General features: G+C 46.8%; 1 protein-coding gene across 3 annotated transcripts in view; it reads left to right on the top strand.

Moving 5' to 3' along the window:
- Positions 1-3,260: 3,260 nt before the first annotated feature.
- Positions 3,261-11,068, top strand: part of LOC105491216 (chromodomain Y like 2) — a 203,618-nt gene continuing 195,810 nt past the window's right edge. Inside the window, exon 1 of one of the 3 annotated variants that reach the window (XM_011757417.3) lies at positions 3,261-3,607. In XM_011757417.3, coding sequence (XP_011755719.1) covers positions 3,584-3,607 — 24 coding nt within the window. In that variant the 5' untranslated portion in view covers positions 3,261-3,583. Of the gene's footprint in view, positions 3,608-3,856; positions 3,987-4,362; positions 4,971-11,068 lie in introns of those variants that run through there. The other 2 variants (XM_071084993.1, XM_011757419.3) reach the window with 2 other exon arrangements.

Below are 11,068 nucleotides of genomic sequence, written 5' to 3'. Positions count from 1 at the left end.
AGATAGGAGTGTGACTTAAGCCTGGCCAATCATAGTGTCCTATCAGTTATTGACTATGGTGATTGGACCGGTAAGACAGCATAGGAGCTACATTGGCCAAATAGAGTCCTTCCCTGGGAGTTAGAAATACTGTATGAGGCATAAGCCCAGATGAGTGGCCAGGTGTCATATTCTTAGCTGCATGGCAGAAGCCTGTCTTCAACAGGAAAGATACCAGCATGCAGAAAGAAGGAGAGAATAAGACAGGCTATTTTATATCCTTTCAGACCTTGAATCCGGCCAATCCTGAGAGCAATTCCATTCTTTCCTAGTCTATGTGAGTCAGGAAATACTCTCTGGTTTTAAGTTAGAGCTTTCTATCAGTTGATCTTGAGTTACGACCAGTATGAATAGTCTACCACAGTTTGTGGAAGATGGTAGCTATCTTCCATTCTCCATGAGCAACACTAGTTCTCTATCATCTGCAGAACCTAGAGCCTCACTGTTAATTGGTTGGGCTGACCTGCCTACCGTGGGTGAAGACCCTTCCCCCCTTCATCCCTCAGGAAGCACCTGCCTTTTCTGGAAGCTAGCCATGGTCTGGGGGTAAGCTCAAAATAAAATGGCGTTATGACGGATGGGTAGCTCAGTCACTCAGTTTAAAACCTTAGTCATCTCTGTATCCTTTCCTCAGTCGCGGCCCCTCCCCGAGTCCTCAATGCACACACATCCTGTTAGTCATCCAGTCCTGCTGATCTGAATCGAATGCTTCATGGAAGTAGGTGGAGTAACCATAATGAAAGTTAGCCTGGTTCTTCCTTCTGAACATCTCGCAAATCCAGTTTTTCTTCTTCATTTCTACTGCTACCACTAGGGACCATTGCAATTGGTCTCCCTGCCCCTAACCTCAAACCCTGCAGTCGATTTCCCATATTTCTTTCGGAATTTGTTTTCTACAGCGCACTTTTGATAGCCACATGCTTTTGATTGATTCAAAAGTTGTCATCAGTTTCTCCACTGTTGACCTGCTAAATAGTAAACTTCTTAGCTTGGCTTTCAAGACTCTCCACGAACTGACCCACATTCATCATCCAGGGTCCTGTGACCTCTATAAACCAGTCTTCTAATCTTCTCATACCCCTCCCATAGTAGAATTGCCTGCCATCTACCCTGAATTCTTCTCCTCACTGAAAACACTGTCCTTCCTTTTCTATGAGTCTTCAAGATCCATTTCAGTCCTGAAACATTTCCTGAGCATGGCCATCCACACTAAGTATCCTCTTCTGTGAACTCTGTAAACAACTGTTGTCTAGACTAGGGTTTTTCAAACTGCACTCACATTCTCAGGGAGTACTTGGCCAGTACAAGTCAAGCTTTTGGTGTTTTTGTAAAACTACTGATTATACATTCAAATTTGGCTGACTATATTATTTCCAAGCCCAGTTTCCTTCTTGTCTTCTTCCAAATTACATCCTCATGCTATGGTGGTGCATTTATTCATGAGTACAAATTAAGAATCATTAAAATTTGTTTTGCTACCTACAGATAGAGAACTGCTTATTATTACTGTTATTATTTAAAACCATGACCACTGGGAAAATATCAATATGAAGAGAGAAGTGCTATAACAATTTCAACAGTTTCTAAGCCAAATATGCTTTCTGATTTATTAATTCCTTACCCTTACCATTTTTTCCTTTATCATCTTCCTGCGGGATTTTTACTAGAAATTGGTATAAAATTTGTTATACTGGCATAGTTGGAAAAGCATTCACTGTGTACCTGCTGTCTCTCAGGAATAGTGGAAGATACTTGCGATACAAAGATGAACAAACCCCTATAGGAAGAACAAGAGTGTTCCAGATTGATTCAATGTGGAAGGACATTCTAGGCAGAGGGAACAGCAAATGCAAACTCATGTGCCCTGGAATGAGCCTGACATGCTCCAGGTTCCATGGATTTTTTTTTTTTTTAATAGGATTCAAAAATTTGGTCACTTTTCAAAGTTTGACAACTTGTGGATTAAACAACTTCTCGAGCCCCTCTGCCATCTCACACTCCATGAGGGCAGTCCAGGTTGACTCAATAAATCACCTTTATTGAGTTCTGCTAGGATGGACAGGCCACTTCATGTGTACATAGATCCTCTCCTTAATTCTATTTAAATCACTTAGGTGACTATCACCATCTCCCATCAAGGTTCAGTGACCTGCCCACAGCCTCCCACGTAGAAAATGAGCCAGGGAGCACGTGAGTTAATGACACATCACATCTGGAGGCAGGCAGGCACTTCATGGGTGGGGATGAAGATCTTTCCTCCAATTTCAGAAGTCCGACCTTGCAGGTCCTGAAGTAACTATATACATATATTTTTATAAGGAGAACCCTTTAAGCAGAAGGGTGACCATTTATCCATGATATTGGTAGCAAGAGATGGCTTAGGAACGGGTTTGGGTTTTGGAGAGCTTCTCTAGCTCCTCCAGCTCCGCAGCCTGCCACACGCAGGATGACCTTTTAGAACAACTGAGTGCTCCATTACACTCCTCACTTGCGGATTCAAAGTCTCTGTGGGCAGGGTCCCAGTTGTGCCTGTCCAGGGACACTGTGCACTTGGGTTGACTTTGGTAAATGTTTGAGTAAGGGATGAGTGAATAAATGCGGGGAGAGGGGTTGTTGAGGGAAGGCCACGCCTGGTTCTAAAGACTTTCCAGGGTTTATTGGGTGGCCACGCCTGTCCTGGATCCCCATGGTGCCTCTGGATGGGCAATTTCATCCCTCCTCCCTGTGGCCTCCACATCTTACAACCCAGCCTGGAGGGAGGGGCCAAGCAGCCCCGAGGGGCCAGGTCTCCCAGGCGGTGCCCACTCCCCTCCTGGGTGGAGGAGGGACGTGGGGACCCCTGGCCGGCGGGGCACGGTTGGGGCCCCTTCCCTGAGGTCTGCAGCCGCAGCCCTCTACCTGGCTCTCCGGCCGCCCCTTCGCAGCCCCGGGTCGGGCACGCCCGGCGGGCACCTGGCCCGCCGCCCCCGGGGGCCCCGCCAGCGGCCCCCAAAGCCGACCCGGGGTGGCTGGGCGGGCCCGCGCGCTCGTCGACTCCGGGACCGGTCCCCCGGGGCGCGGCCGGGCAGCAGCCCCCGCCTCCCCGCCCCGGGGGCCGGGCCGGGCTCCCGGGGGGCGGGGACTCGCCCAGTGGCAGCAGCGTCCGGGCCGGCGGCGGGCGCCGGGCGGCTTCCTGCAGGCGGCGCCGGGGCGAGCCGTTGCCGGCTGCAGCCACCGCCGCCGGGTCGCCGGGTCGCGGGGGCCGCGGCGCTCGGGCCGCGTCCGTGCCTCCCGGGCGCGCTGCGCGGCCGTCGCTGCTGCCCGCGCTCGTGCCGCCGCCGCCGCCGCTGCCGGTTACGCCAGCCCCGCCGCCGCCCGCTCTGATTCTGCGCATAGGCAGCCCCCAAGCCTGTCATTCTGCAAAAACACAGTTTACTCAACACACCACACACACTCGCACACACACGCGCGCACACACACGCGCACACCGGCCCCCGCGCGCACACGCACGGAGGGCGCGAGCGAGCAGACGCGCACACCGGCGAGCCAAGTTCCGCAGCCTGGCATGGCTTCTGGGGACCTTTACGAGGTACGGGGACGCGGGGGCGCGGGCCGGCCCCAGCCCGCGGGCGGCGGCGGGCGGCGGCGGCGGGCGGCGGGGACCGGGCCGGGGCCGGGGCCGGGCGCGATCCAGAGTTGCCGAGCCCGCGGCGGCGGCGGCGGCGGCGGCGGCCGGAGGGTGGCGGGGGCCGGGCGCGCCTCCCGCCCGCCGCCCGCCGCCCGCCGCCTCCCGCGGCGCCCGCGCCCGCTCCCTCTTTCTCTTTCTCTCGCACACACACTCTCTTACTCCATCTACTTTGCGGCCTTGGAGGGGAAGGAGGAAGCCGGGCGGAGCCGGGGCGGGGGAGGTAGCGGTCCCGGGGAGGTGTTTCTCGCCCGACGAGCCGCCTCGAGTGCAGAAAGTACAGGTAAAAGTCGGCGCCGGACGTGCTGGGAATGCTGGGGGCCAAACCGCGGCCGGCGGGGGTGTGGGGCGGGGGGTGCGCGGCCCGGCTGGGCCGGGGGCGCGGGGGAGGAGGGGAGCGGGCGATCCGAGCGGAGCCTGGCCGGGGCGAGGCGGGGTCCCGGGTGGCTGCGAAGGGGGCGGCTCGGTGGGGGTTCGGGGGGACAACCGCCAAACTGCTCCCCGGGGCCCCCGGGCCACCTCCCTCAGCCCCCACCTGCTGCCCCCGCACCGGCTCGGACGCCCTCCGGGCTCGGGCGTGGGGGCGGCCCTTGCGGGTGTAGTGCTCCCTGGGGGAGAAAGGGGGCGCTGCGGAGGGCCCTGGGTGGGAGGAGAACGTGGAAGTCCGAGGCGATGGGGACATAGGACACGGATGCGAGCCCAGCGCCCAGCACCCAGCACTCTCGTCACCCTCAGTGGATACCTGGCTCCAGGTCCTAATGAGTAGTAGCCAGCGTTGGATACTCATGTCTTCCCAAAAGTGGCGAAGGAAGACATTAGTCTGGCGTCTTTCAAACAATGGAGGAACACCCATGGTCTTTGGGGAGCAAGGGCTTAGGAACACAACTGTACCTGCTTTGGGTTTTCCACAAGTGGACAACACAAGGAACAGCCAGCCACCACTCCCCGGAGGGAATGGCCTCAGAGGTGTTGGCCGCCAAGACCAGGTTGAGGATAAAGAAGTTAAGAGACCAGCCATCTTCAATCGGAGGGCCTGCTGGGCCTCCGAGAAACCAGCCGCATGGGTTAGCCTGGACCTGCCCTTCCCTGGTTGACACGATCTGGTTCTCAAGGCTTTGGGCTGCATTGAGATGAGCACCGAGAAGGGGTAGAATTAGCCTTTTGCGTAAGACATTGCAGGGTGATCCACCCACGACAGACTGCAGGGCTGATTCATAAGAAGTTCTTTCCTCTAGGCCCTTGTGGGCAGTTGAAGCTTTTTCAGATGGTAGGTTTGCTGACTAGTGTTAGAGAAGAAGAATGGAGAAAGGAACGCAGGTCTCCTGTGTGACCATGGTCTTGTGGATGATTCTGGAGTTGGTGAGGCCCAGGCCTGGACTGCCGGCCCGCAGGTTCAGGTGGGGTGGGTGGGAGACCTTAGAGCTCCTTGAAAGAATGGTGTACCTTGCCCTATTCACTACCCTGTGGCCTCCTCATCTATGCTAAGAGACAAGGTGAAGTTGGATAGAGATCTTGTGAAGAACTTCGGCAGATGTGGCCAATGGATCACCCAAGTGCCTTGGTCTGTTTCAAGATGGTGGAACAATTTTTGAAATGGAAAATTGAAGCACAGTAAAATAGAAGGTTTGATTGAGTTTCCTGAAGTGTAACCAGCACTATGGGGGCATTGGCTGAAAGTAGATATTGTTTAGGGGTGAAACTGATCTGGTTGGAATCGTGGAGTTTTCTACCCATTGAGGTTGAGTCTTCTTAGAGCTGTTGACCTTGCCTGAGTGAAAAGTTGTATCTTGAAGGTGTTAAGAGGATATACTAGGAGCCATCAGTATTTCCCCATTTAAAGTTTAGAACTTATGAACCTTCTGGGGATAATTTCTTGTTTAATGTTCATCTGCAACTGCCCTCCTTAACGCTGGTAATTGTCGTTGCCAGATGAGTCTGTTAAGAGGAGAGTTTTCACGATGGCTTTGGAACTATCTTAGCATCTGAAGAGTTTTTATAGAATTTCAATAAGCAGGACAATAATAATAATTACTTCTGTGATAGTAGGTAATTGTACTAGATGGAAAATGGCTTTCCCGTGGCTGATTATTTGCATAGTCATTACTAAAAGGACTAAATTGCATTACGAGAATATAACCAATGTCAACATTTTTATAGCCTGTGTCTACATTACATAACATATACTGAGAAATTTAATTTATTGTTCAAATTTAGCTGTAAGAACAATTAAGAAGTGCTAAGTGTACATTAGCATATATATTTCTGACTGTAAAGTTGTTGTGTGGGTAAAAAGTAGAATATTGATTTAAGAAAAATATTGGAATATCCAGTGTATGTTGACTGGCCTTGAAAGGAAAAAAAGAAAACAGATTTCATTCTAAATTATGAGACCTGTTTATTGCTTTCATTAAATATTATACTAAAGTGTACATAAAATGACTTCTCGCAATCTCTACTCAAGAAAACACGTTTTTAGTGGGTTAAGAGTTCTTACATTTGTAATTGATATATTTCACCTGTGTGTCTGCTGACATTATCTTTGACCCTTTATGGTGAAGTGTGACGGATTATAGAGATTCTTCATCTTTTCTTTGGCGTTTCAGACAATTAAACTGTAAAGAGTGAACCTCCATAAAGCAGTTTTTAGGAATAGGTGCTGATTTTTAAAGACACCAGAAAACAAAACCTTTGTTTATGTAATAGGACTCTTCAATCATAATGAAGAAATAAGGAATCAAGCTCAGGTTCGAAAATCTTGGATCTTGATAGATAGTTCTGGTTTGTTTCTCCTGTAGTGGAGTTCTCATCATCTTCTCGTGCATTGTAGCCATCACTTATAGGAAGGTGATTTTAAATTTTGGGTTATGTCGTAGAGTCAGGTATCTGTCTGGATCCCAATTGAAATATCCAGATGCCGTGGTCTGTATTCTGCTAAACATAGGGGCCATGGAGTGGCATCCTGTGAGCCAGGTCTAGGCTGCATACACATTTTGCCTTGGCTCAATGGTAGATAAGAAAAACTATTTGAACACTTCTAGATGGAGCATATGATCTCTAGCTTGTCCCTGTCCCCTTGCTCCCTATTACCAGGCACCCATTCTCCTTATGTCATTCACTGGGCTCCAGAAGACTTTAGAGTTTGCAACTCGATTCTGGTCAATCTTTTGCTAAGATGTTTGGGTGTCAGGAAGAAATAATCAGTGGGATAGTCACTCAGTTTTCTTGTTTCTCTCTAGGTTTCTACCTGCTTGTACATTCAATTACTTGTTGACTGAATCAGTGAGCAGAAGACTGGTTTAAGTATATAAAGTACCTTATGTGACCTTTTTTGTCCTTATGTTGAGTGTTACCCTCTATTGTCTTTTCTTTCCCAAGCTCATGGCCTCTTGGTGGTGGTAAAACCGTGTGTAGGGGTGGCTCACTTCTCTCTCTGTAGGGAAGTATCCACAACTCTCCATTTTTTTGGATCTTTTCGGTTTGCGGTTGGTTGAATCCACAGATGTGGAAACCATGGATATGTAGGGCAGACTCTATCTGTACCTGGCATTCTGCAAAATCACGCACCACTAAGAATAACAAAGTTTATGGGAGAAACAGGATTGAGGCAGACCACTAAAGAGCCGTGGAACTTTTTTAGCAAGTTGGTCCAGCCTTTGCCGTCTCCACATTGAGCTTTGCTTCCCTCTTGTCTCTGTGGATTGCAGAGGGCATTTGCTTCTAAGAGAGACGATTTTATTGAAATTAAGTCTGATCCAGGGTGTAGCCTTCTTCGTTTATCTGTATAAGGAGAAATGTTTTCATAGCTGTTCTTGCAGTTTTGCCATGAGGTCAACATAGTGGAAAGCATAGTGGTTCTTAAAGCCAGTAAGTCAGCCACTACTCATGTTAAAGAAAGGCACTTGAGTGCATTTCCAGCTTTGTTCTGAGGTCTTTACATGTTGTTAAGTCTTTCTGTTTCCCTGTGAGAGTGCTTACCTTGATTGCTGCAAAGTATTAACAAGCTAGGAAAAATTGCATATGAACCAACACAGATATCATTCCTCTATTTACCAATCACGTCTAAGGTCATTCCTGTCAAAGAAATACATGTACTAGCAGAACTGATGGTCTGTGATACAATTTCTTGAATCTCTGTACCAGTATTCCAAGAGGCAGCTATCTTCAGAGAAAATGTTATCGGTTGGATTGGATTGATTCTTTGGCACATAGAAGACACCTGATGAATATGGAATGAGTATATGATTCTCCCACCTCTTGAAAGTTATTTTAAATTATTCCCTCTGGGCAGGCATCAGCTTATTTTCAAGTAGGCTTTTATGTCAGGTCATTCCTTAGTGCATGAGATAATTTCTTCAGAGGCTTAAGCTGTCCTAGTAAGGAGTTGATATGGTTCCTTGCAGCCTGGCCAGTTGCTGAGAAGTGGTTCAGGCCTGGTGATTATTGGAGATCTTTGTATTGGAGGCATGCATTTAGATTACCAAGATTTGGATCCTCTGTATCTCTCAGATGGTGAAAAGAAGTATAGGTGTGGTTGAATTCATAGCACCGTCATTCATTTGCTATTTCATATTTATAGACCACCAAATATATGCCAGGCACTTGGGGAACAATGATGATCACGTCCTCCAGGAGCCTGGTGGGAGATACAGTTAACAAAACAAGTATTTTACAGTACAGTGGGGAAGTGTTAATAGGGACGATGGTGTTCTCTAGGAGCATGTTGTCGGGGGTGGGATGTGTGACCATGATCAGAGTTGCTTGAGAATATTTATTATCTTCTCTGTTTTTGAAAGCATCACTAAAAAATAAAAGCAAAAAAGAAATACTATAAGATCTAAGAGAACTATTGTTATGTATTTAGCATGTAATTGGTGTTCAATAAATACTAATGTGATATCCGAATTAATTAAAATGTTAGCTTTTTGGGTAGTTACAAAAGTAGGACTGGGTTTGTTTTCTACGTATGTTTATGTAATTTAAAAAAACAAATCGGGATACTGGGTACGTATTCTTTGTAACCTATTTTATTTTCACTTAAATATATATATACACACACACACATATATATGTATATATGTAGATAATGTAGACAAGCATTTTCTCAAATGCTAAAATATTATTTTGTGTTATGATTTTTAAATGACAGGTTAATTTTCCCTTGAAAGCACCACGTTTTCTGTAACTAATCCCCTGTTATTGGATATCTAGATAGTTTCCATTTGTAAACCATTGTAAATATTGATGTTATGAACATCCATAAACACAATTATGTATTTGTATGCATATCTTACTAGTTTCTTCAGCATAAATTCTGAGAAGTGAAATTGCTGTATAAAGTTGACCCTTGGACAGTACTTGGATTAGGGGCACTGATCCCCTTTGAAGTTGAAAATTCACATATAACTTTTGACTTCCCAGAAACTTAACTACTAATAGCCTGCTGTTGACTGGAAGTCTTACTGATAACATAAACAATTGATGAACATATATTTGTATGTTATATGTAGTATATACTCTATTCTTACAGTAAAGTAAGCTAAAGTGGAAAGTGGAGAAAATTTTATTAAGAAAAATCATAAGGAATAGAAAATATATTTCCTGTTCATTAAGTGAAGTAGATAATCATAAAGGTCTCCATCTTCATTGCATTCCCATTGAGTAAACTGAGGAGGAGAAGGAGGAAGGGGAGGGGTTGTCCTTGCTGTCTCAGGGATGGCAGAAGCAGAAGGAAATCTGCCTGTAAATGTCCTGCACAGGCCAGGCACGGTGGCTCATGCCTGTAATCACAGCACTGTGGGAGGCCAAGGCAGGCAGATAGCTTGAGCCCAGGAATTCTAGACCAGCCTGGCTAACATGGAGAAACCCCTTCTCTACTAAAAACATATAAAAAATTAGCTGGGCATGGTGGTATGTGTTTGTAGTTCCAGCTACTCAGGAGGCTGAGGTTCAGGGATTGCTTGAGTCTGGAAGGCAGAGGTTGCAGTTAGCTGAGATGATACCACTGCACTCCAGCCTGGGTGACAGCGTGAGGCTCTGTCTCAAAAACAAAAAACAAAAAAACCCCTGCACAATTCAAACTCTTCTGTTCAAGGGTCAACTGTAGTTTGATGAATGGTAACATTTTTAATGCTGTTGATACATATTCCCAGATTGTCCTTCAAAATTAACAGTGGATTAGATTAGAGGAAGAATAGAAGTAGGGCAGCCAGTTAATGTGGTGTTTCAGTAATTGAAACAAGATGATGGTGGCTTCAACTAAGGGAGTGGTAGTGGCAATGGAGAGGAGTGGAGACAACTGAAAGGTTTAAAAAATCAAATTTGGTATATCAGTCAAGCTTATGTTTGGTGGCATATAATAGAAAATGTACAATAACAGTGGTTTAAACAAGGTTTATTTTACATGAAATAAAGTTTGGAGCTAGGCAGTAACAGGGTTGATTGATATGATATGCTCTGTGACATTCTGAGAGTACCAGGTGTCCTGGGAAAAAAAAAGGTAAGGATAGAAGGGTAAAAGTTGAGTATTCTCTCCATAAACATCTGTCTGGTGGTCACACATAGCTGAAAGTGTAATTTTCAGCTGTAGTTTCCCCTCCCCTCCTGAAATAAAACTTGATTGATGGTCTGTAGGGATTGAGGGAAAGACAGGAGTTAAGGTATAATTTCCAGGCTTCCATTCTAGTCCATTAGGTGGATGGTGGAGCTGGGGATGAGCATTGGTTGAAGGGAGTGGAGGCAGTGGAAAGCACAGTGAGTTTGGAGTGTTTGTTGAACATCCAGGTACAGATGTCCATGGCAGCAAGTCATGTGTGCCTGAAGCTAGGGAATACTATTTGACATGGTGATAGGGACTGGGAATAATTAGTGTATAGATTATAATTAAAGCCAAAGAACAGTGTGTCAACATGAGGAGGGGTCTTGTGATAGAGAAAGTGGACATTTTAGAGATGGAAGAAGAGATATAAGATCAGATGTACAAGGGGTCGCAAGAGAGGTAGAAAAAGAAAGAGGTGTTGTTGGTATGGAAGGCAATGAAAGATTGCATTTTAAGAAAGAGGGGATAGTTAATAGTGTCCTTTGGAGTTAATAACCAGTGAGTCATTGGTAACCTTGGGGTGCATCTATTCCATAGAGTGTGTTGGTGGGTCAAGGATGGCTTGATTGCAGTGTGATGAGGTCTCTGGGAGTTTGGGTCTTCTGGATTTAGAGACATCTTTTATGGGCAACTCTTCTAGGGGTCTTGGGCATGATAGTAAAAAGAAAGTGTATGGGATATCCAGGGTGAAGTGGGAGAATGGATTAGTCATCTCCACTTTTCTAGTTCTGTACTCTCTCTGCCCCTTTGGATGACTTGGATAACAAAAG

This window comes from Macaca nemestrina, chromosome 18, assembly GCF_043159975.1.
Source record: "Macaca nemestrina isolate mMacNem1 chromosome 18, mMacNem.hap1, whole genome shotgun sequence".
In the NCBI taxonomy this organism is placed as follows: domain Eukaryota; kingdom Metazoa; phylum Chordata; class Mammalia; order Primates; family Cercopithecidae; genus Macaca; species Macaca nemestrina.
This window is presented reverse-complemented; position numbering and strand designations above follow the sequence as displayed.